Raw genomic sequence first — 26,848 nt, forward strand, 5'->3', positions numbered from 1 at the left:
GTGACACTTCAAGGTGTCACGGCAGCGCGTGACTGCCCTGGGAACGTGGCTGCTTCAAGTGAAAGCCCAGGGCCTGGGAAATCCCAAGAGGATCAACCCCGCGCACATCTCCAGCCACCTTCCATCCCACGTCTGTCAGCTCCAGCTTGTTTGTCCATATGGAAGAGGCCTCCCGGGCGAGATACAGCAGTGGCAGCTCAGGGGATCTGGACCAAAGCACGACACTCACGAGGACCCATGCGAGCCATCTCCTGCTTCACGGCTACTGGAACAGAGACTCCCGTTGCCACGTCCCCTCGCCCCGCCGGCTGCAGACCCCCGCAGCTCCCTGCATCTGCGTGAGACACAGCAGAAGCGAGGGTGAGCGCGGGCAGAGCAGCCAGCACCACTGAAATAAATCTTCATATAGACAGCAGCTGCCCGAGCTCCCTGGCCAGCAAGCGTGGCCGCTCGGCTCCGGCTCCTTCCCAGCTGCGGGAATGCCGGATCCAGGGTCACATCTGTCACAGCTGCGCACACCTCGCCCGCATCCCTCACACATGCAGATTATTTTCCTATAACAATTTCAGGCACCCTGTGCTAGAGCATTTATAACTAATACATATTCTAATGTTCGCGTTCACCTGAGACACATGAAACTTTCCTGGCTCATTTGTCAGAATTTTTTTTTTTTTTTTAAATACCTTCTTCCCCTCAGGCCAGTCAAATCAGTCCAGTTAATGTTCATTTCCACGGACATGGAAAGTCATCTCAAGGTCATTTTTGGGTTATTTTCTGGTTTCAAGTCTGGAGGATTTTGCAGGATTTGCAATTCAAGTTTCTGATTATCTCCTACACATGGAAAGGAAAAGGAACCAGCTGAGGAGAGACAGTGATGAAGCACCTCATTGACACCCAGGTAATTAAGGAGAAACAAACATGTTTGTTGGCTGAAACAAGGGGGGAAATGATGCAAACCACTTTATTTTAGCAAGGAAGAGAGGAGGGAGGAAAGAAAAAGCAGCAGCTAATGGGTTTCTGCCAGAAGAGCGAGCTTTGCCTAAGCCAAAACCTTGCTGGGGTGTTTGCATCTCAGCGGGAAGGTTGTCGGGTGCCACGGGGAGGCTTTTGTCACTTTTGATCAGAAAGACAGCGGAAAAAAAAAAAGAAACCCACTAGATTGCAAAACACCACCTTTGCAATGCACAAGATGGGTGGATCGATACGGCTCCATTCTTGAAGGTGGAAAAAAACATATATATGTATTTCTATATGAAAACTATATATATATATATTCAGAACCCTCCGAAGCATTGAAGCCTGGAGATCTGCCCTGGGACTGCCCTATCTGCTCTTGGCCAGCCTCAGCATTAATGTCCAGGCAATTATTCCCTTGGGGAACCAGTGACTTGCACGGCCAAGACGCACACATGCTGGACGGCACCAGCGTGGCACAGCAAGAACCAGCTTTCCCAGTGCACTCCAGCACTTGGCTCCCAAAGCAAGCCCAAAGCAGGCACGCCAATCCGCGCTCCGAACGTGTTTATTAGATGTTTTTAATATTACGGTGGCAGACAGAACGATGCAATCAAGCCTGAGTCACACGTCTCCCCGCGTCTGTGGGGACCATGGGTACAAGCCTGTTTTTGTTTCTTTCCCAGGGAATGATCAAGATACAGGACTCGCAGCTCAAATCACACACGCTCTCCAGGGGCAGGCGACAGTAATTAGTTTGTGTGCACTTGGAGGCATTTTCGGTTTCAAGCCCTGCTTGGGGAGCCTGGCAGGAATACTCAAGCTGCCGGAGTAGCGAGCGCTCCAGAGAGACCCAGTCCTGATGGTGGGTGCTGAGCAGGTACAATGGTGGCCTCAGGCTCTCCAAAACTGGCCTTATCCCACCAATTATTTGCTACCTAAAAAGCACTGTACTCAAGGCGGTTTTGTTTTCCCATGGGCAAGCACCTCCCAGAGAAGGAACAGCTATGAGAAATAGCTTATTTATTCTCCCTAAAACAAGCAAATCCTATTATTCCGGGAGTGCTTCATCCCGCTCCCCCAGCCCCAGCAGATCATGTCCCCACCCAAGGCAGAGCTCACCTGGTCCAAGGTACCATCACCACCTCCCATAGCCTGAAGACACGGGGCAGGGGGCAAACCCACAGACCCCAACAGCACCCAGGGCTCAGAACACGGTGAGGAACATCAGCAAGGGCCGCGCTGGACCACTGGACCCTCAACCTCAGTTTCAGCTCTACTCTAAACTAGACTCAGACTGCCTCGGAGGGGTTTGGGCATGGCAGTCCAGTGCTACAGAACCTTCTATCAACAGCAAGTCCTTTCCCCTGGTAGTGCAGGAAACCTTGAAAACCATGGGACACACTCGGATGCAGCCGTGGGCGAGCACACGGGCTGCCCGGAGCAGCAACCCGCACACCTCCAGCTGCTCAGGTCAGGTGCTTGCACGATGCTAATCCTGTAACGGTACAGCTGAAGTCAGGACTATTTTTCTGCTGACTGCGAAATCGGGGGGGGGGGGGGGGGGGAAGGGAAAAAAAAAGAGATAAATTCATTGCTATGTACATTTGTCCAGATATAGCACTACCAAAGGCAGATTGGACATCAGGGCACAGCCATGAGATTAAGTCCTTTTTCTGTTTGCTGAAAGCATTAAGGAAAAAAAAAAACAACCACCCTTAAAATGTTTTGCTGCGAACTTCGTTTGACAATTAGTTCTGAAATAGTAAATGCTTGAAACAAAGCAAAAAAAGTTAAATTTTAGAAAAAGATCATTAAGTCACTGTTGGGATGAACCTATTTTAAAAAATAAAAAATAAAAAAAACCCGCTTGAGTCAGAAACATCCTGGCTTGGCATCAGGATCAGCCTCATCCCTGGGAATGACTCTGGGACACCACAAAGGAGAGCGAGAGGGAAACCCACCTGAGCTTGGCCACTGGATCGAACGGTGCTGCCCTCGCCCTTCCTGGAGCACGACTCTGACCCCTCCACGTCCCTACGTCGGCATCGATCCGGCAGCATTTTCACACCAAGATCCGGGCAAAGCGAACGCTAACAGCGAGCGCCAGCCACGCACAGCAGCCCCGTCACCCGCAGGTCAGGATGGATGAGGTGGGTGCCCTGCCCAGGGCGAGGGGACACGGAGGGCTCCCCACTACTCCATGCCCATCGGCTACGGTGCTTGGCAATCAAAATCAAACCACAGGACAGCTCTTGGCAAAGCCAGGGTAGAAATGCTGGTGGAGAATATTAAGGGAGAAAAGAAAAAGTTAACATTTACATCTGAATCCACCTTCCATGTGTTGTTTAAGGGGGTTGACTGCTGCCAGCCCTGCTGGGAGGGGGTCCCAGCTCCTCACCACCGCTGCCAGGCTGCGGAGCCGAGGCGAGCCCGTTGGCCCCACACACAGCTGCCAGCCAGTTCCTCAGCTGGGCCAAACACCCAGTGCTGAGCCAGAATCGGCCCCTTCTCTTCCCACCAGCGACCACAGGAGAAACCCTAAAGCTGCTGGTGACCACATTCACCACCAAGCACAGCTGGCCGAGAGCCAGGGAACCCTCTGCAGGCATCACTCCACTGTCTCCTGCTCCTTCTGAATTGACCTTTTGCTAACAGGCCTCCAGGCACTCTCTCCTGCCCTGCTTTTTTAAGGCAAAGTCACAAAATAACCCCAAACTAAGACTTCCACTTGCAGTAAACCCCGGGGCTGCGTCTCCCCCCACGGCGCTGGCTCGGAGCAAGGGCTGCAAGAACAGCTGCACCCCAACACGAGGAGGGTAAGAGGTTCCTCGTTTGCATGGAGCTGTGCTGCTGCAGGGAAGAGAGAGCAGCGGGGAGATAAGTACTCACTTCTGCACACGGTGCAGAGAAGGATTAGATACTTACAAATATTTTATCCTAGCTAAAGTAATTGCACCACTTGTTCTTATGAGTCAGAGCTATTTATTTTCATGCTTGAGGGCATCGGTTGATCACACCAGCTGAGGTCAGGCAGATATTCCCATTGCTCCTGTAAGCGTTTTGCATATTGCAGGGAAGCGCGTTAGCACAAGTTACTGCCGCCTGGCACTGCCCTCGTCCTGGCCTGCTTCGGTCCCCACCAGCAAGAACAACGTCTCCACCTTAAGCCCCCCCAGTACGAGCCAGGAAACAGTCCTTGCTCTCACCAGTTTAACTTCTGCTACTGGAGAAGTACATCCCATGCTCCTGCCTTGGGTGGAAGATGCTGAGGCTTTCGGTACCTTCGGATACCCACATCCAGCTGTGCTCCATCCTCCAGCCAGCGACCAGGCAGAGGGGCCAGCGGGAAGAGCATCCACATGGGAAGAGATGGTACCGGTCGTACAGGAGGTGAAAATAAAAACAACTGCTTTTGACCCTGAGTATAAGAATCAAACCGGGGTCACCAAAGCTCATTTCGGCAGCCAGCGACTCCGTGGCCTTTGGCAGGAGCAGACATGGATAACCGCTCGTTCCCAAGCACTTTGGGATGCACAGCTCTAATTGCGTCACCACTGAGAACCCTCCCAAAAACCAACACTTGGCCAACATGAATAAATAAAAACGAGGCAGCACCTCCATGGCAGGGGCAGAGGAACACAACAAAACAGCCACAAGTATTGGACCAGGAAAATCCACCTCCCCGCCCTCCCTCCCAGTGCTAACTGTCCAGCTCCACTAACTCAGGAGCATTTAGTAAAGGTCTTGGAAAGAAACGGCCCTTGATCTCCGAGCACTGAGCATGAAATGAAGCGGCAGAGGCCAATACTAACCAAATAAAAGGTTCCCTTCACACAAACAACAGGTCGGCAGCTCCTGGAGCGAAACGCGTGCACGTGCCGGTGGCCCCTCAGGCAGGAGGGTCTGCAAGGTGCTTCTCCATCGCCCGTGCAAGCAGAGCCAAAGGGCATCTCATCCCACACATCCAGCTTGAAATACCTCCGGGGGCTGTGGCAGCACAGGATCGCTCCCCTGCCCCCTTCCTTTCGCCCCCCGCAGCTGTTCTGCCAAGCAGCACCATTCTGGCCCCCCCAGCCTCGCTCAGATGCTTCCCAAAAGCTGGAGATCTCACACGGCCTCATCTGCGCTTCACTGATCACCCTCCGTAATTACACCGCTGCCGCAGCAGCTCCGTAACTTTAATTATAAGACAATTTCTGTTCTAATCCCTAGTTTTGACTCGCTACCGCAGACCCCCCCCCCCCCCCCGCCCCCCCCCATCCTCTCATCTGGCCATTTCAGAAGTGAAGTCATGCAGGTAAGAAGGAGTTTGAACAATTAGGTGTAACGATAATACGGACATCACTTTCATACAGATGTCTGAGCAGCGCTTCAAGGGCAGGACCGCAAAGCCACCTCGCTCTCTGAAGCTCTGCAATTTCTTATGTCATCAGAAATGGCATCAGGATCCTTTTCTTGTTTACTTGCTTGTTTACTTTTCAAACAAATAATTTTATTTTCGTCATGCCCATCACTGCTGGCACCTCACCTTCCAGCAGAGCCCACTGCAAAGACGATGCACCAGCAAACTGCACGTGTGGCTGCAAACCCACTCATACCTCCGTGCCCAGAGCATCTTTGCGAGGGTACAAGGAGAGCATCAGGACAGTAAAACCCTCCAACCCAGAAGCCAGAAACCCCAGGTTTCACACTCAGACCTTCAGCTCAACTCACTCGACGTCACCTCTCCTGTCACTGGGGAGAATATTTTTTTCCTGACATGCTTTGTTATTCAGAGGTAGAAGATTCCATAAATGCTGAATTATTATCATCAAATTACAACACTCAGAACATTGTCTCCCCTTGGGATTCATGCTGCAGGAGGAGTGAGCACAGCATAGGCACCTGGAGCTAAAATGCGCCGCGTTTTGTTCCCTTTGAGACAGCAGGGATGGATGCTGCTTCGCTGTTTTCTCTCTTCCTCAGCTGCCCTGGAACAGTCTCCCTCTCTTTGCTGGAAAGAACTGAACTATATTTGAAAGGTAATTCTGGAGCAAATGGGAACAGAAGTGTCAGAGTTGTCATGATGAGATTTTTTGGAATTTCCTTTCCGTTTCAGGAGAGGGGAGTGGGGGAAATCAAGACGTTTTGCCTTTCGTTATTTTCAGAACGGGACGGCTCCTGCCGCTGCCTCCAGCTTCTGCTGGGCTCCCCGTGGGCTCCCGGCTGGGGGGCTCCGCCAAAGCCCCTGAAACAGAGCCAGCCAGCCCCACGCGTGTGGTGTTCTCTCATTTTCACTTTCAGAAATAAAAATAGAGCAGATTCCAGCTGGGATCACTTACAGCACAGGACAAGAGGGCACCTTGATGAGGTTCCTACAGGCGGAGCCATCACTCAGCCTCTTCCTGGACTCACCGGTGATGTCCAGCACTAACAGGCATCTGGCACCACATCTGGGGCACACGTCTCCTCCCAAACACACAGAAAAGCCTATCCACGTCGCTGGGACTTCTCAAGATTAGGGCACACAAGCACAGCTCTGGCACTGTAAGCAGGGCTTGCCTCTCCCTGCACAAACCCCGGCACATCTCCCACGGAGAGCCTGGAGAAGGACCAGCACCCATCTCCCCATTCCCGCCCACTTTAAGCCTTCATTAGGACATCTTAAAGCCCCTCAAATGTCACCTTTTCAGGAAAGGAGACCGTGGAACTTGTCTTGTTCCTCCTCCTGCAGAGTTTTGCGCAGCAGAACCCTGGCTAGCATGGGCACTGGAAATGTTAGCCTCATCGGTTCTGCTGGGAAATGGGGCTGCCCGTGCCCGCAGAGCACCCCGCCAGCACCTCTGCTCCCTGTACATCAGCCCAGCTCGGGCAGGACATCCCAGTTCATCCCAGAGACCCCCAGCAGTCTGCCCCAGAGGGGTCTGGGCACTGCACCTGGGGCAGCCTGCCCTCCCGCCTCTCCCCCAGCTCAGGGTGCAGCCTGGCTCCCTCCCCGCAACACGCTCCTGCTGTCACATCCACGGCTTCTCCCTGGGAATGATGACAGCAGATGATACAAGACCTTGAATTTAATTGCAGTGGGGGAAAAAAAAAATAAAAGAAAAAACGTTCAGAGTGATAAAGAACCCCTTTCACCAGCCACATTATTTGTGGCTCTTTTCTAGAGAATTTTAGAGTTTGCTTGGGGGTTGGTTTGTGTTTTGCAATTCAAGGCTGCAGCTTGCACAGAAATGGGCATACGGCCGGGTGGCCCACGAGCATCCTGCCGGGACAGCACCGGAGGTGTCTGGCATTGTAACCACCGCTGTGCAACAAGGGCAAACATCTCACCTTCTCCATTACCCACCGGACCCTCACTTCCCAAAGCCACACACCCCTGCATATCATAAAGGAGCAGTTTCAGACCCTCACACACAAGACAGACCACTGGCAGATGCTTCATGGAGATGGGAGAACATTTAAAATTAAAAATCCCACACCTTCACAAGCTGTATGGTTCCACCTGCCATCACACTCGCTGGTTTGCTTGTAGCAGAAGACCTGGCCAGCGCTTTCCAAAGCTCTTTGGGGGCTGCTTCTTCTGTGGACATCGCGCTACCAGAGAACGGGCACGGCCATGCAGAGGTCATTAACAAACGGATTATTTGGGCATTGCAGGGAAGGGTCTTACTGGTGGAGGGGGAGAAAGAGGGGAGGAGGCGCAAGGCCGGCCTCGCTGGAGGACAAGTAGCGATTAAATATTTATAGATTTTAATGCATCGATTTGTTAAGTCAGGAAACAGCCCTGTAAGAGTTTGAAGATGCTTTTCAAGGCAATTCTCAATCAGCGACCCAGGAGCAGCGAAGAGGAGCTCGCTGAGAGACAGAAACCACTCCAGGGGAAGGTCTTGAAAGCCTCTTCTCTCCTCCTCGCCCTGTGGGGACCCTTACAGCCAGGACGGGATCCGGGGAGCTCAAAGAGCCCTGCAAGGGATTTATGTCCAAGACTTTCTAATTAAGTTTCTCCCGTAAGGGATTTATTTTTGAACAGTATTTTTGCAGGAGAAAATGAAGTGACACTGCCTAAGGAGAAACAAAACTGCTGGACTTCATGCTGTCCATAAAAGAAAGACTCCGCGCCCGGGAAAGGCGCTGCCCACATCAGCCTCTGCATCACCATCCCTACACCAGCTCCTCACCTTGCTTTGGGAAAAACTCCAATAATTGTAAAACAATCAAAAATGAGAGTGGGAGTGGCAAAAGGTCCCCCGTTACAGGAGGACACAGCTCCGTGGTGCTCCTCTCACACATTAAGGTGGCACCTACCCCTGCCTGGGCTGGGACAGACCTTCTGGGTGGCACCATTTCGCTTCTGGAAACGTTTCAGTGCCACCAAAGCTGCTGAGCCAGCGCTGCACGCCTTCGTTGGGCTGATGTCAGTGAACCGGCCTCCCCCATCTCTCATTTCTGATGGTGCAGAGCTGGAAGCAGGACAGCTGCCCAGCAGAATCCAAAACCTCCTGTGATCCAGCCGTGAAAAAATTACATTTCAAAGTAAAATGGCAGTTTTAATTCTAATTCAGCCAACTGGAGGGTACAAATTAAGTGTTCTCCCCCGTTCCCCCCCCCCCCTCTTTCTTCAATGAAATATTTTCTGAAGGGAAAACTGTGAGGAAAGTTTTGGAAGCTCTTCTCTGGCTGGGAAGCATCAAGCGGTCCCAGGGTTGCAAAGACAACATCCCACAGTCCATTGAATCCATTAGCTTACTTATCAATATGAGATTAATTATTCCGGCTCACAGGATATTTGGTTATTTCTTACTGCTCCAACCACCACATTGGGAAGAGCTGAGATGCTCTGGCCTTGGCTCACTGGCTCAGCTGCTCCTCGTGGTCACTGCCAGCTTTTAAGACACGAGCAAATGCCTCCTCTGGGCTCACAAACAAAACAGTAAAAAAAACCAAACCCATTTCATCCGCTGATGCCAGAGCCAACTCCCCATCCAGGGAGGAGAGGGGCTGCAGGGGCTGCTAATCTCCGCTGATGACCCCATGAGTAGAAGCAAGAGCACTTTGAGTTTGGGTTTCTACTGCTAAAGTTTATCAGGAAAGGGAGAAGGGGGATGGAAAAGGGAGGCAGGGAGCACACAAACAGGGGAATACAAGAAATCGCACACATTTTGTTCCCAAACCCTCCAAACGTGACTCACTTTGCTCTATTGTGACAAACTGAAACGCCTCTGAGGAGTTCATTTCACGTCTCATCCATTCGCTGAATAATGGGAAAATCCCTCTTTGTTTCTCCAAGATATCAGCACGCACGACGTGCCACGTACACCCGCTTCCATTAGACGTAATGGAACAAGATTGTCCCAGAAGTTGTTTTCAATTGCTTGAGTGCATCCTTCATTTAGGGAAACAAGAATATATGAGCTGCTCTACCCCAGCTGATGGGAGGACGCAATCTTTAAGCTGAAGTCAGGGCCATTTGTTTCCCAGCTTTGGCATGGGAAGAGGGTCGGCCCTTCCTCTCCCCAGCTCCAGGACTGGGTTAACCAAGAGGCTTGGCCATCCTCCTGAGGAAACCCGGACTCCCGCCAGCATAAAGCCATGTGTGAACCTGGAGGTCAAGCTGTCCTACAGCAAAGAGTCCCTTTCTCCCTACATTTCCAGCTCGGGTGCTCCTATCAGGCACCGAAGCCGTGAGACCCTCCGCCACGTGCCATGTGATGCCGAGCAAGGATGCTGCAGGATGCACCAGGGATGCCTGTGCTTCCCAAGACATTGACCTGGTTTCCCAGCACATCCCACTGTGCTGTTCTGCAGCACGTAACGGTGACAGTTGTACAGTCAGAGGCTCAGGAACACGCCGAGACCTCAACACATGAGACCTCAACACATAACAAAAAAGCCTGCTTATCTGCCAAGGAAAGCAGATCCCCCAGGAATGCATGTTCTAGCTGCCTGCCTACAATTTGCTTTGACTTCTTGGGACAAAAGAAAGTTTGAAAGCCTTGGAGACAAACCAGGCTCCCATAAAGACACTGTCTGTGATAACGATGTTGTTAGCATTGCTGACATTGCTTCTGCGTTCAGAAGGAACCGATGGCGCTTAGTAGGGGGGAGAAGGAGGGATCACAGCAGCCAGGTTTTGAGTTTTGTTTTTTTAATTGACTGCCACGTTGAAATAGTTCTTCTTCCCAACACAAAAAAAAAAAAAAAAAAAATAGAAACACACAAAAAAAACCCACAACAAAGCAAACAGCATCTTGAGCTGACCGCTTCATTTCCAGCAAAGCACTGGCTTGAAACCTCCATGACACCAGTGCTTAAAGCACGTGCCTGAGCCACGTTGCTGAATCGGGGCCAATGCTCCCAGAACAAATTCACACAAATACTTGTTCCATGCTTGCAGGACATGACAGCGATTACCCTCAGCCATGCTGCGCACTGGGGACTTCAGGCCTTTCAAGTTTAACAAGTTTTAGGTTTTCCCCTTGGAGAAAGCATGCGAAGTGAGCACACACAGAACGACAAAATGTGCTCCCCACCCAAAGCACAGAACCACTTTCAAGCTGTTCTTTCCCAGTGAATATTTATTTTCTTTTCAGATTTACCTCCCCAGCTCTACAGGGAAAGAACAGAACGACTCCTGACAGCAGCCAAACCAGCAAGCATGTCATGGTTTAACCCCATCCAGCAACTCAGCCCCACGCAGCCGCTCACTCCCTCCCCCAGGGTGGGATGGGAGAGTGAATCAAAGAGTAAAGGTGAGAAAACTCATGGGTTGAGATACAGGCAGTTTAACAGGTAAAGCAAAAGCCGCGCACGCAGCAAAGCAAAACAAGGAATTCCTTCACTCCTTCCCATCCGCAGGCAGGTGTTCAGCCATCTCCAGGAGAGCAGGGCTCAGCATACGTAATAGTGACTTGGGAAGACAAATGCCATCACTCCCAACGTACTCCCTTCCTCCAACTTTATGTGCTGAGCATGACATCATAGGGTCTGGAATATCCCTTGGGTCAGTTGGGGTCAGCTGTCCCAGCTGGGTCCCCTCCCAACTCCTTGTGCACCCCCAACCTCGCTGGCAGGGTGGGGTGAGGAGCAGAAAAGGCCGTGACTGTGTGTGAGCCCTGCTCAGCAGTAACCAAACCATCCCAGTGTGACCAACGCTGTTTCCAGCACAAATACAAAACCCAGCCCTGTACCAGCTACTGTGAAGGGAATTAACTCTACCCCAGCCAGAACCAGCACAAAGCACCGCTGGCCGGCACTGGGGACAGCGGGCAGCGGAGTGATGCTCTCAAAGGGAGGTGGATCCCAGGGCACTGCCCTGGCCAGCATCAGCTCCCTGCTGTCCCCGTGCCCAGAAGCTTATCTCAGCCCTACCCTAACCTCCAGATTGATGAGCTCCGGCCCACGCCGCATCATGCTTTATTCCCTTCGAGCTGGCACCCGGCCCTCCCTCCACGGCTCCTCCTGGCTCAGTTCCAACAGCAATAGGTTTTATTATTACGCCTTGCTGCCCTAATTCTCTCCGCACTCAATTTTCCGTTGACACGTTGACCCCCCGCTGCGTTTGCTGGCTCCGGGCAGGCAGCCGGCAGTGCTCCGGCACCTGCCCACAGGAAACCAGAGTTGAGGGGCAGGAGAGGAACGGTCCCAGTCCAGCCAGCACCCACCCTCCTGGACACGGCCCTGTGGGAGAAGGAAGCCAAGGAAGCTTCCGAAGGGAGTGGAAAGACACGGAAGGGGAGCTGGTGAACAACAGGAAAGTCAAGGAGAGCAAAGAAAGATGCAGCTCATTCCTGGAGTTTCCCCCCAAAATAAGAAGAGCACTAGGAAGTGGATTGCTCCAAGGAGAAGACTCACCTCGAAGGCAGCATTACAGCTGGAAGTATGACAGCAGTCCATCTGCCTCGGGCTGCAAGGCAGGTGGGGCAGGAGCCTGATGTTACCCTCGATCTGCCTTCAGCCCTGGACTTCCCACCCCTCCATTTGGGAGAGGGATACGGACACACATTACAGCAGCCCCTGGCCCAGCCGGTGCTGGCCATCCCCAGAAGCCACCTCAGCTGCTCCTGCTGGCTTTGCCATGCCGTCCCAGCCCACTCCATCACTGATTTTGTTCTCAAGGGAATGCAAATACCCACCGAGGAGCAGCTCTGCAAGGGGTGAGAGCAAGGGGATCGGTGCCAGCACAGCCTGGGGGCTCCAAGGAGGAGGAGGAGGAGGAAGAGGAGGAGGAGGAGGAAGAGGAGGAGGAGGAGGAGAGCGCTGACTCGCAGCTGCCTGCCGAACACAATTCAGAGATGGAGAATGGCCTGTGATTACAATTTGAAGGGCTTCTATGCACTGAAAGGGAACGGATTCAATTGTGCCGCAACTCCTGAGAAGCTGTCAGCAATCACGGAGTCCTCCCCACTACAATCATCAGAGGCAGGGTGCGGGCGAGAGGAGGGAAAAAGTATAGCTTAGGTGATGGCAAGGTACAGCAGCACGGCTCGTTCTGCCGCTGCCATCTCCTTCCCCATCAGCATCCGCCACAAGAGGGAGGGAGGCTCGGGGAGAGCGGGGGGACAGAGGAGATGCTGGTTTGAAAAACCCTGCTCTGGTGAATGCTGGATGCCCCCAAGACCTGCCAAGGCACAAATCTCCAAGACTGGAGGAGTAGAGGACACTGCAGGGGATGAATCTGCGTTGCACACTTTGTGACTGCTCGCTCTCCTGAGCTCCCCAGCCTGCACTGCATCCACCAGCTGCCACTGGCTGCAGGCAGCGTGAGGGCAGCCAGCTGTCCCACGCAGCCATCCTCTCCATCCCAGGCACCTTCTGCAGCCCAGCTTCCTTCCCTGGCTGCAGGTAACTTGGGTAAAACCTCAGCTCAGCCTCCATCCCTATGCACATCCGATGGCAATGGCTCCCGCAGCCCAGCCTGGCACTCGGAGCTGCCAGCTTTCACTCTGCGAATTCAAGATCCGAGCTGCCGAACGCCACTTCTAACACCTCGCTGCAAACCTCAGAACAGGCAAAGAAAACTTGAACGCAGACAAACTGGAAGCAAAGACCCCCCCTTCCCTGTCCGTCCCCATGCACCCCATTCATGGGGAGCGTAAATACTCACAGGGTGCGTTTGTAGGGGAAGGTGATGAAGCAGATGCTGCAGAGCTGGTGGGCACCAAAGACAACTGTCATGCCAATCCTGCCCGTGCCCAGCACCAGCTGCGTGCAGCCCCCGGCACCCCAGCAGCAGCTTGGAGTTGCCCACTGCCGCTCATGCACAAAACTCAATTTGCAGAGCTGGAAAGCAATCCCGAGAACATTTCAGGGTTTGGGGGCAGCAAGAGATTGGGAGTTCATTTTAAAAGGAAAACACAGATCTCCGAAAGCTGCTTGAAATCAGCAAAACACATTATGAGCACATTGGTAGGTAGAAGCTATCCTATTATCCAAGGAGATCATAATTACCTCATTTGCCTATTAAAAGGACACTGTGACAATATTTAAGTTAGAATGCTTTGGTTATTTGCTAAAAATTATGTGGTAGCAATCAAGTGAAAATTTAGGCTGCAACACAGCCATAGCAGCATTGCTGGTGATTTGTGTAACCAATAACAATTATTTTTAATATATTAGTCAATATGCTTAAATAGGCTTTTTTATATACACATACATGTACATATAGATGCATTGATGGGCAACATGGTCTCAATTTTCCTCCCTCTGAAAATTGCAACCTTTGAAGCATCTTTGTTCGTTGGCACGGCACGAGCTGTGCCACCACAGCAGGAGGGTATCTCCGACAGCCTGACCCACACCCTGCCAACGGGATGCAAAAGATAAAGTCTCCCACCAGCCAACAGCAACCTGCATGATCAGAGGAAGAATCCACCGAATCCTATGGGAAAGAAGATTGGGGGCGAGAGGATGGGGACAGCATGATTTTCCCTTCTCTACAAGCCCACCTTGGGGTCAATAGCTCTTCCACCAGAAGATTGCTGGAGAAAATGTCCTGGAGTCTTTCTTGAAAGGCTTCTGTAGGTCTGCTCTCAGGCTTTAACCTCTCTTTTTAATATCCGACCCACCCTGTCGTGCAGGGGGTGAGGTTTCTTTTCTTCCAAACAATAAAAAAAGGAGGAAAAAAAAAAAAAAAAGAGAAAGACTCATACATTTTTACTTGGCATTGCCCTCAGAAAATGGAAATCTGATTACTTATTCCTTGCAATCCCAAAATACCCTGCCAGGCCAGACACAGTAAACAAATCCTCACTTCTAGAGATACCCTCTCCATTATAAGCGCATGATGGGACCAGCAACCCATTGACCCGAGGACACTGGGAGCACTGGCTGCAACCCCTTCGGTCTGTGTCGCTGCCTCCCGAGTGGTCCCAGGAGGGATTAGTACGAGAGCCCAGCAGGATGATGCATTTCCCCAGCTGAGAGCAGCCTTTGGGAGCACAGACACCAAAAACTCAATTTCCTTCTCTGCTGCGGCATTTAACCTTGCGGAAAAGAGCAAGAGGATGGGGGGAAGGAGGAGGGATGCAGGGGAGGACAGATGTTTCTATTCAGAGACATCCCTCTCGTGTCCTACCCTTCCTGAGAAGTCCGGGAAGAAGCTTGGTTTATTTGTAGGAAGCAGAAAAAAAGAGTAATATTATGGCCTGTTGTAGCCTTCCGGCAGCTGGAGTACAGGAAGGAGCTGCCACGTGAGCAGCTCTACCAGAAACTGGCTGTTCCCAAAGCCAGAGGCAGGCAGGGAGGACCACAGCAATCGCCCGGCACGACTCCTCCCTCACCCAACAGCGTCCAGCTAACTTCATTTGGGGATTTGTGCTTCATTTCCAGCCTGAATTTATCTAATTGCAGCTTCCAGCTGCTGCATACAGTTATGCCCACTGCAAGGTGGGAGGCTTTGCTCTGAATAGCCTTATTTTCCCCCAAAACAGAGAGCTGGTCAACGATGCAATTCTTGCCCAAGCTTTCACATCAGGGAAAGCCACATGCCTTCTTTTACTATCCAAGAAAGAAAACAACAACAACAGCAGCAGCAACAGCAGCAGCAACAGCAGCAGCAACAGCAGCAGCAACAACAACTGCCAAGCGCAGTGCTGGGCTGTGCACCAGCCTCCTTCCTTCTTGGGCACAGAAGGACCAACCTAAGACCATTCTGTGAGAGCAGATGGCCCATCCACAGCTCTCTCCACCTTACAGGGGTCAGCATCTCCAGGAAAAAATACCCCCCTGACATCAAATGAGCAGGAACTATCAGAAAAGCTGCACCAGAGCCATATGGTGAGGTTTCTCAGAAGTCGTAGCTACTTAGTGAAACTTGGGCATCCCGGCTGCCGAGCTCATTTCAGTCCTTCACATCTGAAAAGGCTTCTTAGCTCAGGTACTGAGTTGTACCAAGCATTAATATAATTCCCATAATATCCACCAAGTTGCAGATGCTTTTCCTAAAAGCTGTGCAAACAGTAGAACAGCTGCAGTATTATTTTTTTGATCATTATTTCATTTTTTAAAAGACCACAGCTCCAGGACCGCAGAGCTAAATAGCAAACTGCAGGAGAGCAGGAACTTCGCTCTGAGTCTAATTAGGGGTCAGCCAATCTAGAAACGAGCAAAGTATAATCTGAACAGGTCGAGGTGATGTAACTTCCTTAAGAGATGGTGGAAAAGAGGCATGCTAAGCAACCTGGCAGTATTATCTACAAAAAAAAAAAAAAGCCTTTAAAATAGATGAAGGTGATTTAGAGGGTCTAATTTCAGCGGATTTTCAGAGAGCTTATGATAAAAGTGCTTCATAAAAGATTAAGGAAAATAAATGGTTGCCCAGTAAGGGGCACAGCCAGGCAGGGATTACAGCTGGCAGGGCGAAAGGAAACAAAGGCAGCGCTTCCCAAATTGAAAAGAGGTTTGCGGGGGCCAACTGCGTTAGGGGAACGCTGCAAGAAGCCGAGAGCGAGTGGCGGTTTGCGGAGGATCACGGGGAGCTTCGGTGCGCTGCGGTTACGGGAGTCGAGCACCTCCGGCTGGATTCATCACCAACCACGGGAGGTGGATGGTGAAATTCTGTTTCGGTGAGTAAATGAACACGTTCTGCACAAGGAATTGCTCGCCGGAGGAAGGTGGACGTACCGAATAACCACGCTGATCCTATATTTTAGTTGATTTGCCTCCAATACTGCCAATAGAGGAGACTCCAAAGGTGGATGACGAAGCCACATCCCTGCGGCAGGATGGATTGAGAGCTCTGGCTGTCACTGGACCAGGAGAGAAGAGCCAGATGTGCCTCAGCTGGCAGAGAGATGGCAAAGGAGATTGTGAAGCCTGATCACGTCCCTGCTTCTGATAACAGCTGAGCTGGCAGGGTGGCACCCACAGGGCTCCAAACATGGTGACTGTGCCATGCCACGGCAGCGGAGATGCTGATGGTGGGGCTGCCCACATGCACATGGGAAGAAAAAAGCTACTTAGGGAACACCTGAAATCTAATTAACAATCTTTAACACCTCTCCAAAGAAAGGCAAGAGAGCACAGAAAGGCATAGAATTCACATCGGGTTCTGAATTTGGGGAAATAGGAGCCCACAGTGCCCAGATCTTGCCCACCCAGACCCTTTGCCTCCATCTCCCAGCTGGAGGTCAGCCACGCTGGCTCTTCTCACCACCCCGACACCCACCACCAGCCAACCCTCTGCTCCCCTCCTTGTGCCAGGAAAGCCCTGGAGAGGTCTGAAATATGGCATTTTACAGCTTTTCAATGCTTTTCCCCCCCCTCCACCTGCTGCCTTAGCAGAAAAATAGGGCTCACACTGACTCTGAGGGCTGCTCTTCCCAGGAACTGCCCACGAGAACACTGCCCACATACACACTCCTTCTCCAAACTGGACAAGGAGGCTCCGGCCACGCACACATGTATTTGCCTGCAAGCACCAAGCTGCAAAAGTTTACAGAGAGCATCTGCAGGCAGGATCGTGTGCGCAGCCCATCTTCGAGGCAGTCCCAGAAGCCTCTCAGCAAATATTTGACATATATTTTGGGGAGGTGGTTGGGTGGGGGTGTGGAGGGCGTGTGTGCTGCCAGCTCATGCAAGCAAATTAAATTGAAGAGAAGCTGGTTCCTTGCTTTTCATTAACAACCCTCCAAGGGAGGGAGGGGGGAAAAAATAAAAAAAAATGTAATTCCCAAGTCTAAGGTAAAAAGGAAAAAAAAAAAACCACAACAGTTTTCTTCATGCGAAGCTAACAGCAAGGAAATCAATCAGACCCTGCTCCCCCGTGACAGGGGAGGACGCATCATTGAACAACACTCATCGCTCCCCGTTGGTGATTCCTCATCTCACCCGTGCCAGGAAAGCTGCACCGAGCAGCAGCCCCGGGGCCACAGCTGGCGACACAGCCTTCGTGCCCACGTGCCTCCCACGTGCCTCCGTGCCCCGTCCCACAGCCCTCCGGGCATCACAACAGACCCAAGTGACGCACCTCACTAACAACACCACGAGAGACAAATCAGTTCTCCGGCAATTTAAGACCTTGCAATGTTTTTGAGGGACCCAGGGGGGTGCCACATTAGCAGCGTCTACGCACCTAATGAGAAGCTGCTCAGCTAAAACTTCTGGAGAAATCCAGAGACAGAAAGTGTCCAGCTTCCCAGGGATTTTTCAGTAGGGAGCACTAATGACATCAATTGGAAAGCCAGTTGAGCTTCATACACCCACTATCTTATGGCACTTCTTCGTCAGCATCTCTAGCAGCATCTAGCAGTAGGAGCACACTTCCACCAAACCCCAAGCAATGCACTTCATTCCTACCTACAGAAAAACATCAGGGCTGAGATGCCCCATCCCCGGCACAGTCATTTGGCCAAGGAGCGACCATACACACACCGACAACTCTCCTCCATGAGCCCCACGGGCTGCACGGCACCAGAGATGTCTTGCTCAAACATCATGGCCCCAGAACAGTGAAGATTGAGCTATTTAACTTTGGAGACAGTGGTGCCACATCTCCACATGTAAAACGAGTGCCTCTTTAAAAGCACTTGCAAATAAATTCAAATAAATTCCCAGGTAACCCCCTCAAATTGGACAAACTGCTGCAGAGAGAAGGAATTTTCGCCCCACGCACTGTCCCTGCTGCCGGTGCGTCCCCACGGCTCTGCGGCAGGGACGTTTCTAAACAAAGCATAGAGGTTATAGGGGAAAAAAGTGTTAGCATTTAGTCTGAACGTGGACTTGAGAGTCTGCTTTATACCCCAGGAGCATCTCTGGGTACCAGCATGGAGCCTTGCAGAGGGCACTGAGAAGAGACAGTCACTTACTGGATCTCACTGGAAGAAGGAGAACCTCAACAACAGGAGCAACCCAGCAGCGAGCGGGTCACACCGCAACATCCCCAGCCCATGCTCCATCCCAACAAAAACACAAGTGACATTCGAAAGGGAACGCGCTTGACATCTCCCTGCATCCCCCTCTCAGCCAGAGCCAGCAAACTATGGATCGGTCAAATTTACGCCTCCATGCGTGTCCAGCATCTATTCTCTCTGCAAAGTCTGCTCAGGAAAGCCCCTTCAAATGGGATTTCTCCCCACTGGGGGTTTTTCCTCCGGTACGAATCTATTTGAAAAGAAGATAAAGCATCTGCAGTTTGACTGAAGTTTTATTCAGAGGAAGCTCTGGCTCAGAAATAATTGCTCTTTGCTGTAATTGGTGAGATGCAGGAAGGGACTAGATACAAGTGGAGTCTGGTGCAATTTTGGGAGATTTGTTACGCTTAGCTCGCTTCTATCAATTTCAGTGGCTCAGACGCTTATGACCTGTTGCTCAGCTTATTGTGAAAATGGCTTTTATTTACTGCACTTCCATTAAAAGATGAAATCCATGCATAGGGCTCACAGGGCAGAAAATCACAGTTTACGTCTCAGCTTATCTCCCTTCAGCGGCCTCAGCTCATTTTCGCCCTGGCTCGCTCCCAGCTGCTATAAAAAAAGTATTTCCGAGCACCGTTTCGAGTAGCCAAGGCCCCTCCAGCCCACAGGGCAGGAGCTGCATCCAGATTTTAAGGGAGCGCCCAGAGCTGCAGCCGCTGCGTCAGCCGGGGTGGGGAGGACAAGAGGGACGGGGAGGCTCTCAGCTCCCAGGGCACAGGACACCAGCAGTCTTTTTGCAGCAAACACAGACCCTGCTGTGCTCACAACCACCCTCCAAGCCTTAGCCAGCGCCGCTCTGCCACGGGCTACCAGCTCCTGCAGCCTCAGGAGATGGGATGAGCCAAGCGCACGTCCCACGCTGTGCTCCTGGACGGCAGGTTCCTGCTCTCCTGCATCTCCAGAGCTTCCCCTGCCACAGCTCCAAGCCCCACTCATGGCAGAGCGGACACCATCAATGCAGAGGCAGGCTCAGCACCTCCTGCACCAGCTCCCTTCCCGTTCTGCCCACAACCCCGCTCCTCCATGGAGCCACACAGGCAGCGGTGGGACGGAGGTGCCTCCTCCCGTGCCGGCTCTCGCTTCACGCCGCAGACAGCACCAGCCACATGAAATGGTGCCGGGGAGGGAGGATGGGCGCGCAGGCAGCCCGAGCCCTCCTGTCCCCAGAGAGGCCATCTGAACACCAGACACGCCATCTCCAAGGGCAGCTGGAGATGGTCCCCAGCACCAGCGTGGAGTTGCTAAGGTTACCTCCTCGGCTGTCTAATTAGAGAAGCCGTCGCTCTCTTGCAGAGATCAGGAGACGTGCGCACATGGGGTAGAGGAGAGGAATTTCCAACCACGCACATCATTTTTAGCACACTAAAGCGGAGAGAAACCCCCAACTCCCAACAGAACAGCACGTTACAGCCATCAGATGCAACAGCAGCATCCTGCTGTCCCGCTGCCCAGCCGCAGGGAGAGCTGTTGACTGGAGAGGTGCACAGGGCAGCAGATGCCCCGCTTGGAGACGCAGCAGATCCTGGTCTGTCGAGTCCACTCACCCACCATCCCTTCCACTTCTGGCTTTACACTTCCACTGGTCTCCTTCCCTCTGCGCTCTCTGCCCCGTCACGCAGGAAGAGCAGCAGGAAAGGAGCCGAGAGGAGCTGGCTGGCCGTTCACCCCTCCCTCCCTCCCTCCCTCCCACCTCTGCAGAGGGATTTTACACCACCTCGGTAACACAAACAGGGAGCCCCTCCAGGCTTTTGCAAACAGTGGGTGAGGAAGAGGTACAGGGAGCTGTGCTCACTCCGTCAAGATCACTTGATGAGTAAAAATAGCTGAGCCAAGAAGAGAATCCCAGTATGACACAAAGCCCTGTATTTTCCACCAGATGAACCCACATGTTCATGCATGCTTCCTTTAGCTGCAGTACAGCAAAGATCATGGGGGGAACCCTTCCTCCCCACCTCCAACACAGCTATGAGACTGTTTCCACCTCCTGAAACAGGATCTCAAATCCCATCTACAAATCCAGGAATCAAGCTGGGAGCACAGAACAAGACACAATAAGAAATACACCACCTTGAAGAGGTTTAGAACAGCCTCTCCTTCTCTCAGGAGACACCCAAGCATGGCACACACGTCCCACATAGAGCCACCTCTGAGCACCTTCCTGCCCACCTCCATCCCGGCTCCAAGAGTGGAGCACCCTCCCCCATGACACAGAGATGATAAGACCATTCCCATCCATAGTTAACACTCAGATTCGGGAGCGCTGGGCAGAGGGACCTCAGGACTGTCCCATCCAGCACCATGCATCAGCTGGCACCCTTGGGAGAAACCACAGAAACCACACAGTCTCCGCAGCCAGGCCTTCGAGGAACAGGAGTCACGTTATTCCTGGACAGCAGCGCTGCCAGGGTGGGACTTCGCTGCTTCAGAAAAGTTTAAGAGCGGCAGGATAAAAAAAGCAGATGCAGCCAAAAACACAGAGAGATCCCTGGAGCTGAAGCACTTGCCAAGTTTCTCCCTAACGCTTTGAGACACCCACTCATCCTCCCCAAGGGCTTGTCAGACTCACACGGCAAAAAATACACGCTCCACACCTACCCGGGCCCAAAAGAAAAGACCCTGAAATAAATCTGGAATCCAGGGCTGGCAGGAAGACAAAGTCGGGGGTGGAAGAGGAATTTTTGGTGTCTATTTTCTAACGAAGGAATTGCCTGACAGCTTTTCTGCAGTAGACCAGGGCCCATGGCCCGGCAACTCACAGAGCCCCTCAGCCATCGCAATAGCTGCTTTTAATTATAGGGCAGGTGCTCAGAGGCCCCTGGGTATCTGAGAGAGCTTAACGGGAATAAAAACCCAAAACCATGAGCCGGTGCGTTTCAGTGGTCACGGGATAGAAAATCCCAAGAGAAGGCGGTCGGTGAGTGACCGACGATGCCGTTTGCTGAGCGGAGCCGCAGACAGCCGGTGAGAGGGACGTCCCTTAGCACAGCACAGGACACATTCTTGTACACCGCATCTTCTCGGGGTGCGAGATGCTGCTCCATGCAGGAGGCAGCACTTGAGCAGCCGGGGCTCAGCCCAGGGATCACAGCTCAAACCGGTGAGATGCAGCACTGGGATGGGGGAACGAGGCCCCGGAACGGGCTGTGATGGAGCCAAAGCTGCCACGAGCCCCCAGACCCACCGGGCCATCCCCCTGCCTGGTACTGGTGTGTGGCAGCCAGCCCCCGCCCCCCAGCCCCACTTCCCCGGTGCCCGAGGGTGAGCCAAAATGGCACAAACAGATGAGCTCCGGGGAACGGAGGAAGAGCAGGAGCATCTCAGCGTCGGTGCCAGAGGTGGCCAGCTCCAGACTCCCCCTTCACTCCTCAGCGAATCCATTACACAGATGTTTGCTAAACAACTGTGAAAAATGCGTTTTCACAGCCCAACTCCAACCGCAGCCAACACTGCTGGGGTCAGCAGCAGCGAGGGCATCGCTCGGGCAGCGAGGACGGGACTGGCACGTGATGCTCCATCAGCATCTCCTCTCACAACTCCTCCTGCTACTTCATCACTTGCCTGGGGGAATGCGACAGGGCAGGGGCACCCACGGCTCCCTGCACACCCAGTATATTCCAGTGATACCAACAGGAGCCGCTCACTTGGCCACACTGGACACAGGTTCACCAACATGACAGCCAAAGCACGCAGCACCTGAGAGCACCTTCACCAATCTTCGGGATCAGTCACATCTGATCTCGGCCAGGAAAGGTCTTGTCAAGATCTGTCTTTCGTGCAAACTTTATTTTTCTTTTTTTTTTTTTTTTAACGTGTCAGTTTAAGGTTGTAAAAATACTTTCATCTGCAGAACAGTGTCACAACTCCCCTTCAGCATTTTCATAACAATGCTGCAATTTCGGCTTCAAAACGTCTTTCCGAACTTATTGTTCACACATCCGCCGAACTTTAAAGCTCAGAACTGAGGGGCTGCAATGAAACTGGAACAAGCCGCTCTTTGAATAAAGAGGAGTTTTCCTTTCATCTAGTGCTAATTAACAGAAGCATCCGTCCCTCTGCACCGGCCCCTGGTCAACACTCAGCACTCAAAGAAAAATCTCCCTTCTCCCCCGCCGCAGTCCATCCGCACACGGCACAACGCAGCGTTCCCATCCACTGAGGGACCTCGGACAGGCCAATCCTATGGAGATGCAGGAGGGAGATGCAAGAGCCCCTCAGGAGCTGCTGCGGGACCTTTTCATCTTGGTCAGGATACACAGATCCTTTTTGCAGCTACATGCACCCAAGCACCCCATGGGAATGCAGGAGCAAACCTCCAGGGGATGCTCCAGGGACCTGCACCCTGTCCCTCACTGGCCACCGCAGTGGTAGCTGCTCGGCAGGGTGAATCTTGGTACCTCCCGTAAGATCATTCTCCCGGCCCAACCTTTCCCTTTAACTCGGTTCATGCCAGGAATAAAAATCTCCCCGGGCAGCTCCCGAACTGCTGCAAATATTTGCATAGAGTTGGAAGGACGAGAGCACGGAGAAGGCTGGGGAAACGCCGCGCGGTCATTACCGGCCAAATCAAAGCTGCAGCTTGTTCTCCAACCGGGTCCAGATCTCCTCTCCTCTCGCCCAGGTCTCACCTGCCCTCCAGCTGCCACAGTCGAGGAGAGAAGCACGGTTACAAATAACAGCTTTCCTTCAATCTAAATTCTTCCCCCACTCAACAACAGCAAAAGGAGAAGAATATTAACACCTGCTGGTTTGCCCGTAGGTGCCTTCGGAGCAGTCTGGTAGAGCGAGGATCAGAACAAGCAGTGATTAAAATCTGTAGTCCCACATCCACAGAAAACCTTTGCCTTTTGAGCCACGGCCAGGGCAAAAACACCATCCTCCTCCCCAGCCCAAAGCCCCTGCGCTAGCGGGGATGGGGAGCTGCTGTCCACATCAGCTCCCCGTGGAGAGAGGCTGTGGGGTGATTTGGGCCACTCTTCCCAGGGAGGTGACCACAGAGCTGCTTCACAAGCGGGCCAGACATCCATGGATAAATTTGCACTAAAGTCTACTAAGTACTGGGTTTATATGACTCAGGGCACACCCCAAACCGGCAGAGCAGCTTGCCAAGGAGCTAAGAGCAATGGGGAACATGGTTTTGGGAGGCAACACAGCTGGGAGATGCCACAGGATAAACATGGATGTGTAGCTCTGCAAAGTGAAGGCTCTCAGGAGGCTCAACTTGTCTTCAGCATCCCCTCCCAACACCACGTGTCCCACCTCAGCGCCAGCTCCAGGCTGCCACGCCGCCTCAGCTGGGAGAGTGCTGCAAACAAGATTTTTTTCCCTCCCGTTTGGCGTTTAAGTGGCTCATTGCAACACGCTGTAAAACCCTTCATCGGCAAGGAGGGAAAAGGTTTTACAACAGCCTTTAAAGCGAACCCAGGCAGCAGAGAAAGCCTCCCCTGGCATGCACAGTTTTGGGCAGCGCACGCTCCCGGGGAGCAGAAGCGGAGGCCGGCGGCACCCCTGCACCTCCGGCTCACGGAGCTTGCACCGTGCCCAAACTCCAGCTCTTGTCCCCGTTCCCATGTGACGCTGGGCCACAGCACATTAAGGGAACAGCTTGTCAGCTTAGCAGCGAAGGCAGCTGCTACAAAAGCAGAATAAAAGTGAGTACAAGGAGGAGCAGCGTGTCTGTCGTGCAAACCGCTGCTCCGGCGAGACCCCAAGCTGGCTATGAGCAGCCTCTACAGGCAGCGTCCCCGACCTCCCTCCTGGCTGCCGTGCCACCGGATAATGGATTTCCTCCTCCGACACAGCAGACACCGGGAACACAGTAAGGACAACCGTGCTGCTTGTCTGGGAGAGCAAAGAACAGAGGAGGAGGAAGCGGCAAGCACTGGGATGTGATAAGATGTGAAGCAACGTAATGGAGCTTGTGTCTTCAAGCAGCTCCGGTTTCTTGAATTGCATGAAAAAGACAAGGCTGTTGCTATTTAATTAAATACATTTCCAGCCCCTCTGATCACACTCAGAAAAATTAAAGTGAGAAACACATGGCTGTTGATCCAGTACAAGGCATGAAACTGCAACAACTGCAGTAAGAAGGACCACAAATCTCCATTGCTTCTTTGAAATTCAATCAATATTGAAGGCTCTTAACAGCCGGGATTCATGAACTACGTCAGCAACACCATGTCCCATTCCTGGTGGCCTGAGGAACTATCTTGATGGGGTCCAGGGAAGGAGACAAAGCCAAAGGAGCTGCAGGTGGCAACATCCATGCTCCTTGGGGACGAGCATGAGAAGAAGGCTCGGAGCCTCCGATGGAAGAGCAAATGGACAAAAAGGCTGGCGTGCTTTTGAGGGGTCCCTGCTCCATCCCAGGGCCACTCACTGCAATTCCCATACTCAAACAGGACAAAATAAACTCCCTTGCTGGTGTGTTGTCTCCTTCATCGAGGAGCCCAGGCTGGCAGCACCTCAGCCCCAGTGGCACCATGTGTTTAACGGGACCACGTTTACGTGGCTGCTTTTGATTTTACAGTTTGTTTATAGCATACATTTGAGGAGCTACACAGGATGGGAAAATATATCCCATAAACAAACTGCTCAACAAAACAGGCTAAGTGTGTACCACTTAAAACAAAAATAGACTGGAGCTAACCTCCGCTGCTCCAGCATGCGCCTCTGATGACAGCTTCGATCAGTGCCCCTTATCCCACTCGTAGCTTGGATATTTTAGGCTCTGCCACCATTGACAGCAGCTTCAGATGCCTCTCACCACCCCCACCGCTCCAGGTAAGCTGGGGGCAGACAAAAATAATCCCAGTCAGAGCTGGAGACCACCAAGGCGACGGAGGCAGGGGCTGCCTCGCCCCTCCCTGTGCCCACCCTGTGGGCGGTGGGACACAGCAGCAGCCCAGATGTTGCCAAAGGCTGCGGGAGGTGGACACGCCATCAGCGGGCTCAGGGACTGTTCTCTGAAGGGACAGAAGGGGACACTGGGTGACAAAAGACTGGCACACTATTTGGGGCAGACATTTACAGTCTCCCTCCCCAGAGCTGCCCCGGCAGCAGTCCCCTTCCCAGAGCAATCCCTCAAGCACTCAAATGTTATTATCCCCTTCCTCGGGGCCGCACGGAGGGCACGTTCCCCTGCAAACGCTCTTTCTGCCAAGATCCAAAGCTGTTGAAGCTGCGCAAAAAGTAATTCCCACCCACTCCTACTGCCCCAGGAAGAATATTTCTTCACTGGTTTTGCGTAACAAAGAGCTACAAGGTTTTCCTTTTTCTCCCGAGAAACTCAGGCTTAGAGGAAAGCACCCGGCACAGCACTAGTCCGAGATCAGGCTTCCTAAAGTTCCCCTGCGAGGGGGAGCAGGGGGGACACGCGCTACCGCCGAGATTAGACCGCAGCCTTTACCGATAGCATCGTCACCCCAGCAGGCTGCAGCGCTCCGGGTTTGTAAAGCTCCTTGGGAATCCTTCAAGATGAAAGGTACAGTACGATATGGATGTATTATATCCACAGGCTTTGTTACAGCACACATTTCCTAGCACGGTTTTATTGCTGGAACACAAAGTGCAGCCGAAGCCCGGGGGCTCTCCAGGTGACGAATGCTCCCCTGCAGCCCTCCCTCCGCTCCACTCCGCACGGGATGAGAGACGCCGAAGCCCCTGATGTGAACATGGCAGACAGAGCATCCAGCGCCCTTCTAGCAACGGCGGGCGAGGACCCGCCTGCACAGGTAAGGTCACCGTCATCACTGCTGGATGTGCCTTCAGCCTGCAACGCGCCTCGCTCCCAAACACACCTGCGGGGTCCCCAAAATGCCTCTGCTGTGATCAGCTCCTCTTCCGCTGGTCCCACCGCACAGCCTCCTGTCCCAAAGGCTGCCACCAGTAAGAGCCTGGAGGCTCCCATGGGTTCAGCTCTGGGGTCCTCAACATCAGAAGGACATGGAGCTGTTGGAGCGGGTCCAGGGGAGGACACAAAGATGATCTGAGGGCTGGAGCACCTCTGCTATGAAGACAGGCTGAGAGAGTTGGGGCTGTTCAGCCTGGAGAAGAGAAGGCTCCAGGGAGATCTTCTAGCAGCCTTCCCGTACCTAAAGGGGCTACAAGAAAGATGGAGAGGGGCTTTGGACAAGGGTGTATAGTGACAGGACAAGGGGTAATGGCTTTAAAGAGGGAAGATTTAGATTAGATCTAAGGAAGAAATTCTTCCTTCTGAGGGTGATGAGGCACTGGAACAGGTTGCCCAGAGAAGTTGTGGCTGCCCCATCCCTGGAAGTGTTCAAGGCCAGGTTGGATGGGGCTTTGAGCAACCTGATCGAGGGGAAGGTGTCCCTGCCCATGGCAGGGGGGTTGGAACTAGATGATCTTTAAGGTTCCTTCCAAACCAAACTACTCAATGATTCTAAGGGCTGAGCCTACCAGCGTGGTACCCAGTGCTGGCAAACCCTGGGACCCTGAGCTGCCCACCTTGAGCACCTCCTCCAGACAGAAGATGATGG

At 52.7% G+C, this 26,848-nt stretch overlaps 1 protein-coding gene across 2 annotated transcripts in view; it reads right to left on the reverse strand.

Annotated features, from left to right (window-relative positions):
• Positions 1 to 26,848, reverse strand: part of ASTN2 (astrotactin 2) — a 370,596-nt gene that overhangs the window by 331,037 nt on the left and 12,711 nt on the right. The window contains exons 2-3 of one of the 2 annotated variants that reach the window (XM_086625403.1): positions 16,260 to 16,269; positions 6,896 to 6,947 (exon numbers count right to left, since the gene is read on the reverse strand). The exons of the other annotated variant lie outside the window; for it this stretch is intronic. Coding sequence (XP_086481529.1) covers positions 6,896 to 6,947; positions 16,260 to 16,269 — 62 coding nt within the window. The remainder of the gene's footprint in view (positions 1 to 6,895; positions 6,948 to 16,259; positions 16,270 to 26,848) is intronic. 2 annotated transcript variants of the gene reach the window in all.

The sequence above is a fragment of the Tauraco erythrolophus genome, chromosome 22 (genome assembly GCF_009769465.1).
Source record: "Tauraco erythrolophus isolate bTauEry1 chromosome 22, bTauEry1.pri, whole genome shotgun sequence".
NCBI classification, from domain to species: domain Eukaryota; kingdom Metazoa; phylum Chordata; class Aves; order Musophagiformes; family Musophagidae; genus Tauraco; species Tauraco erythrolophus.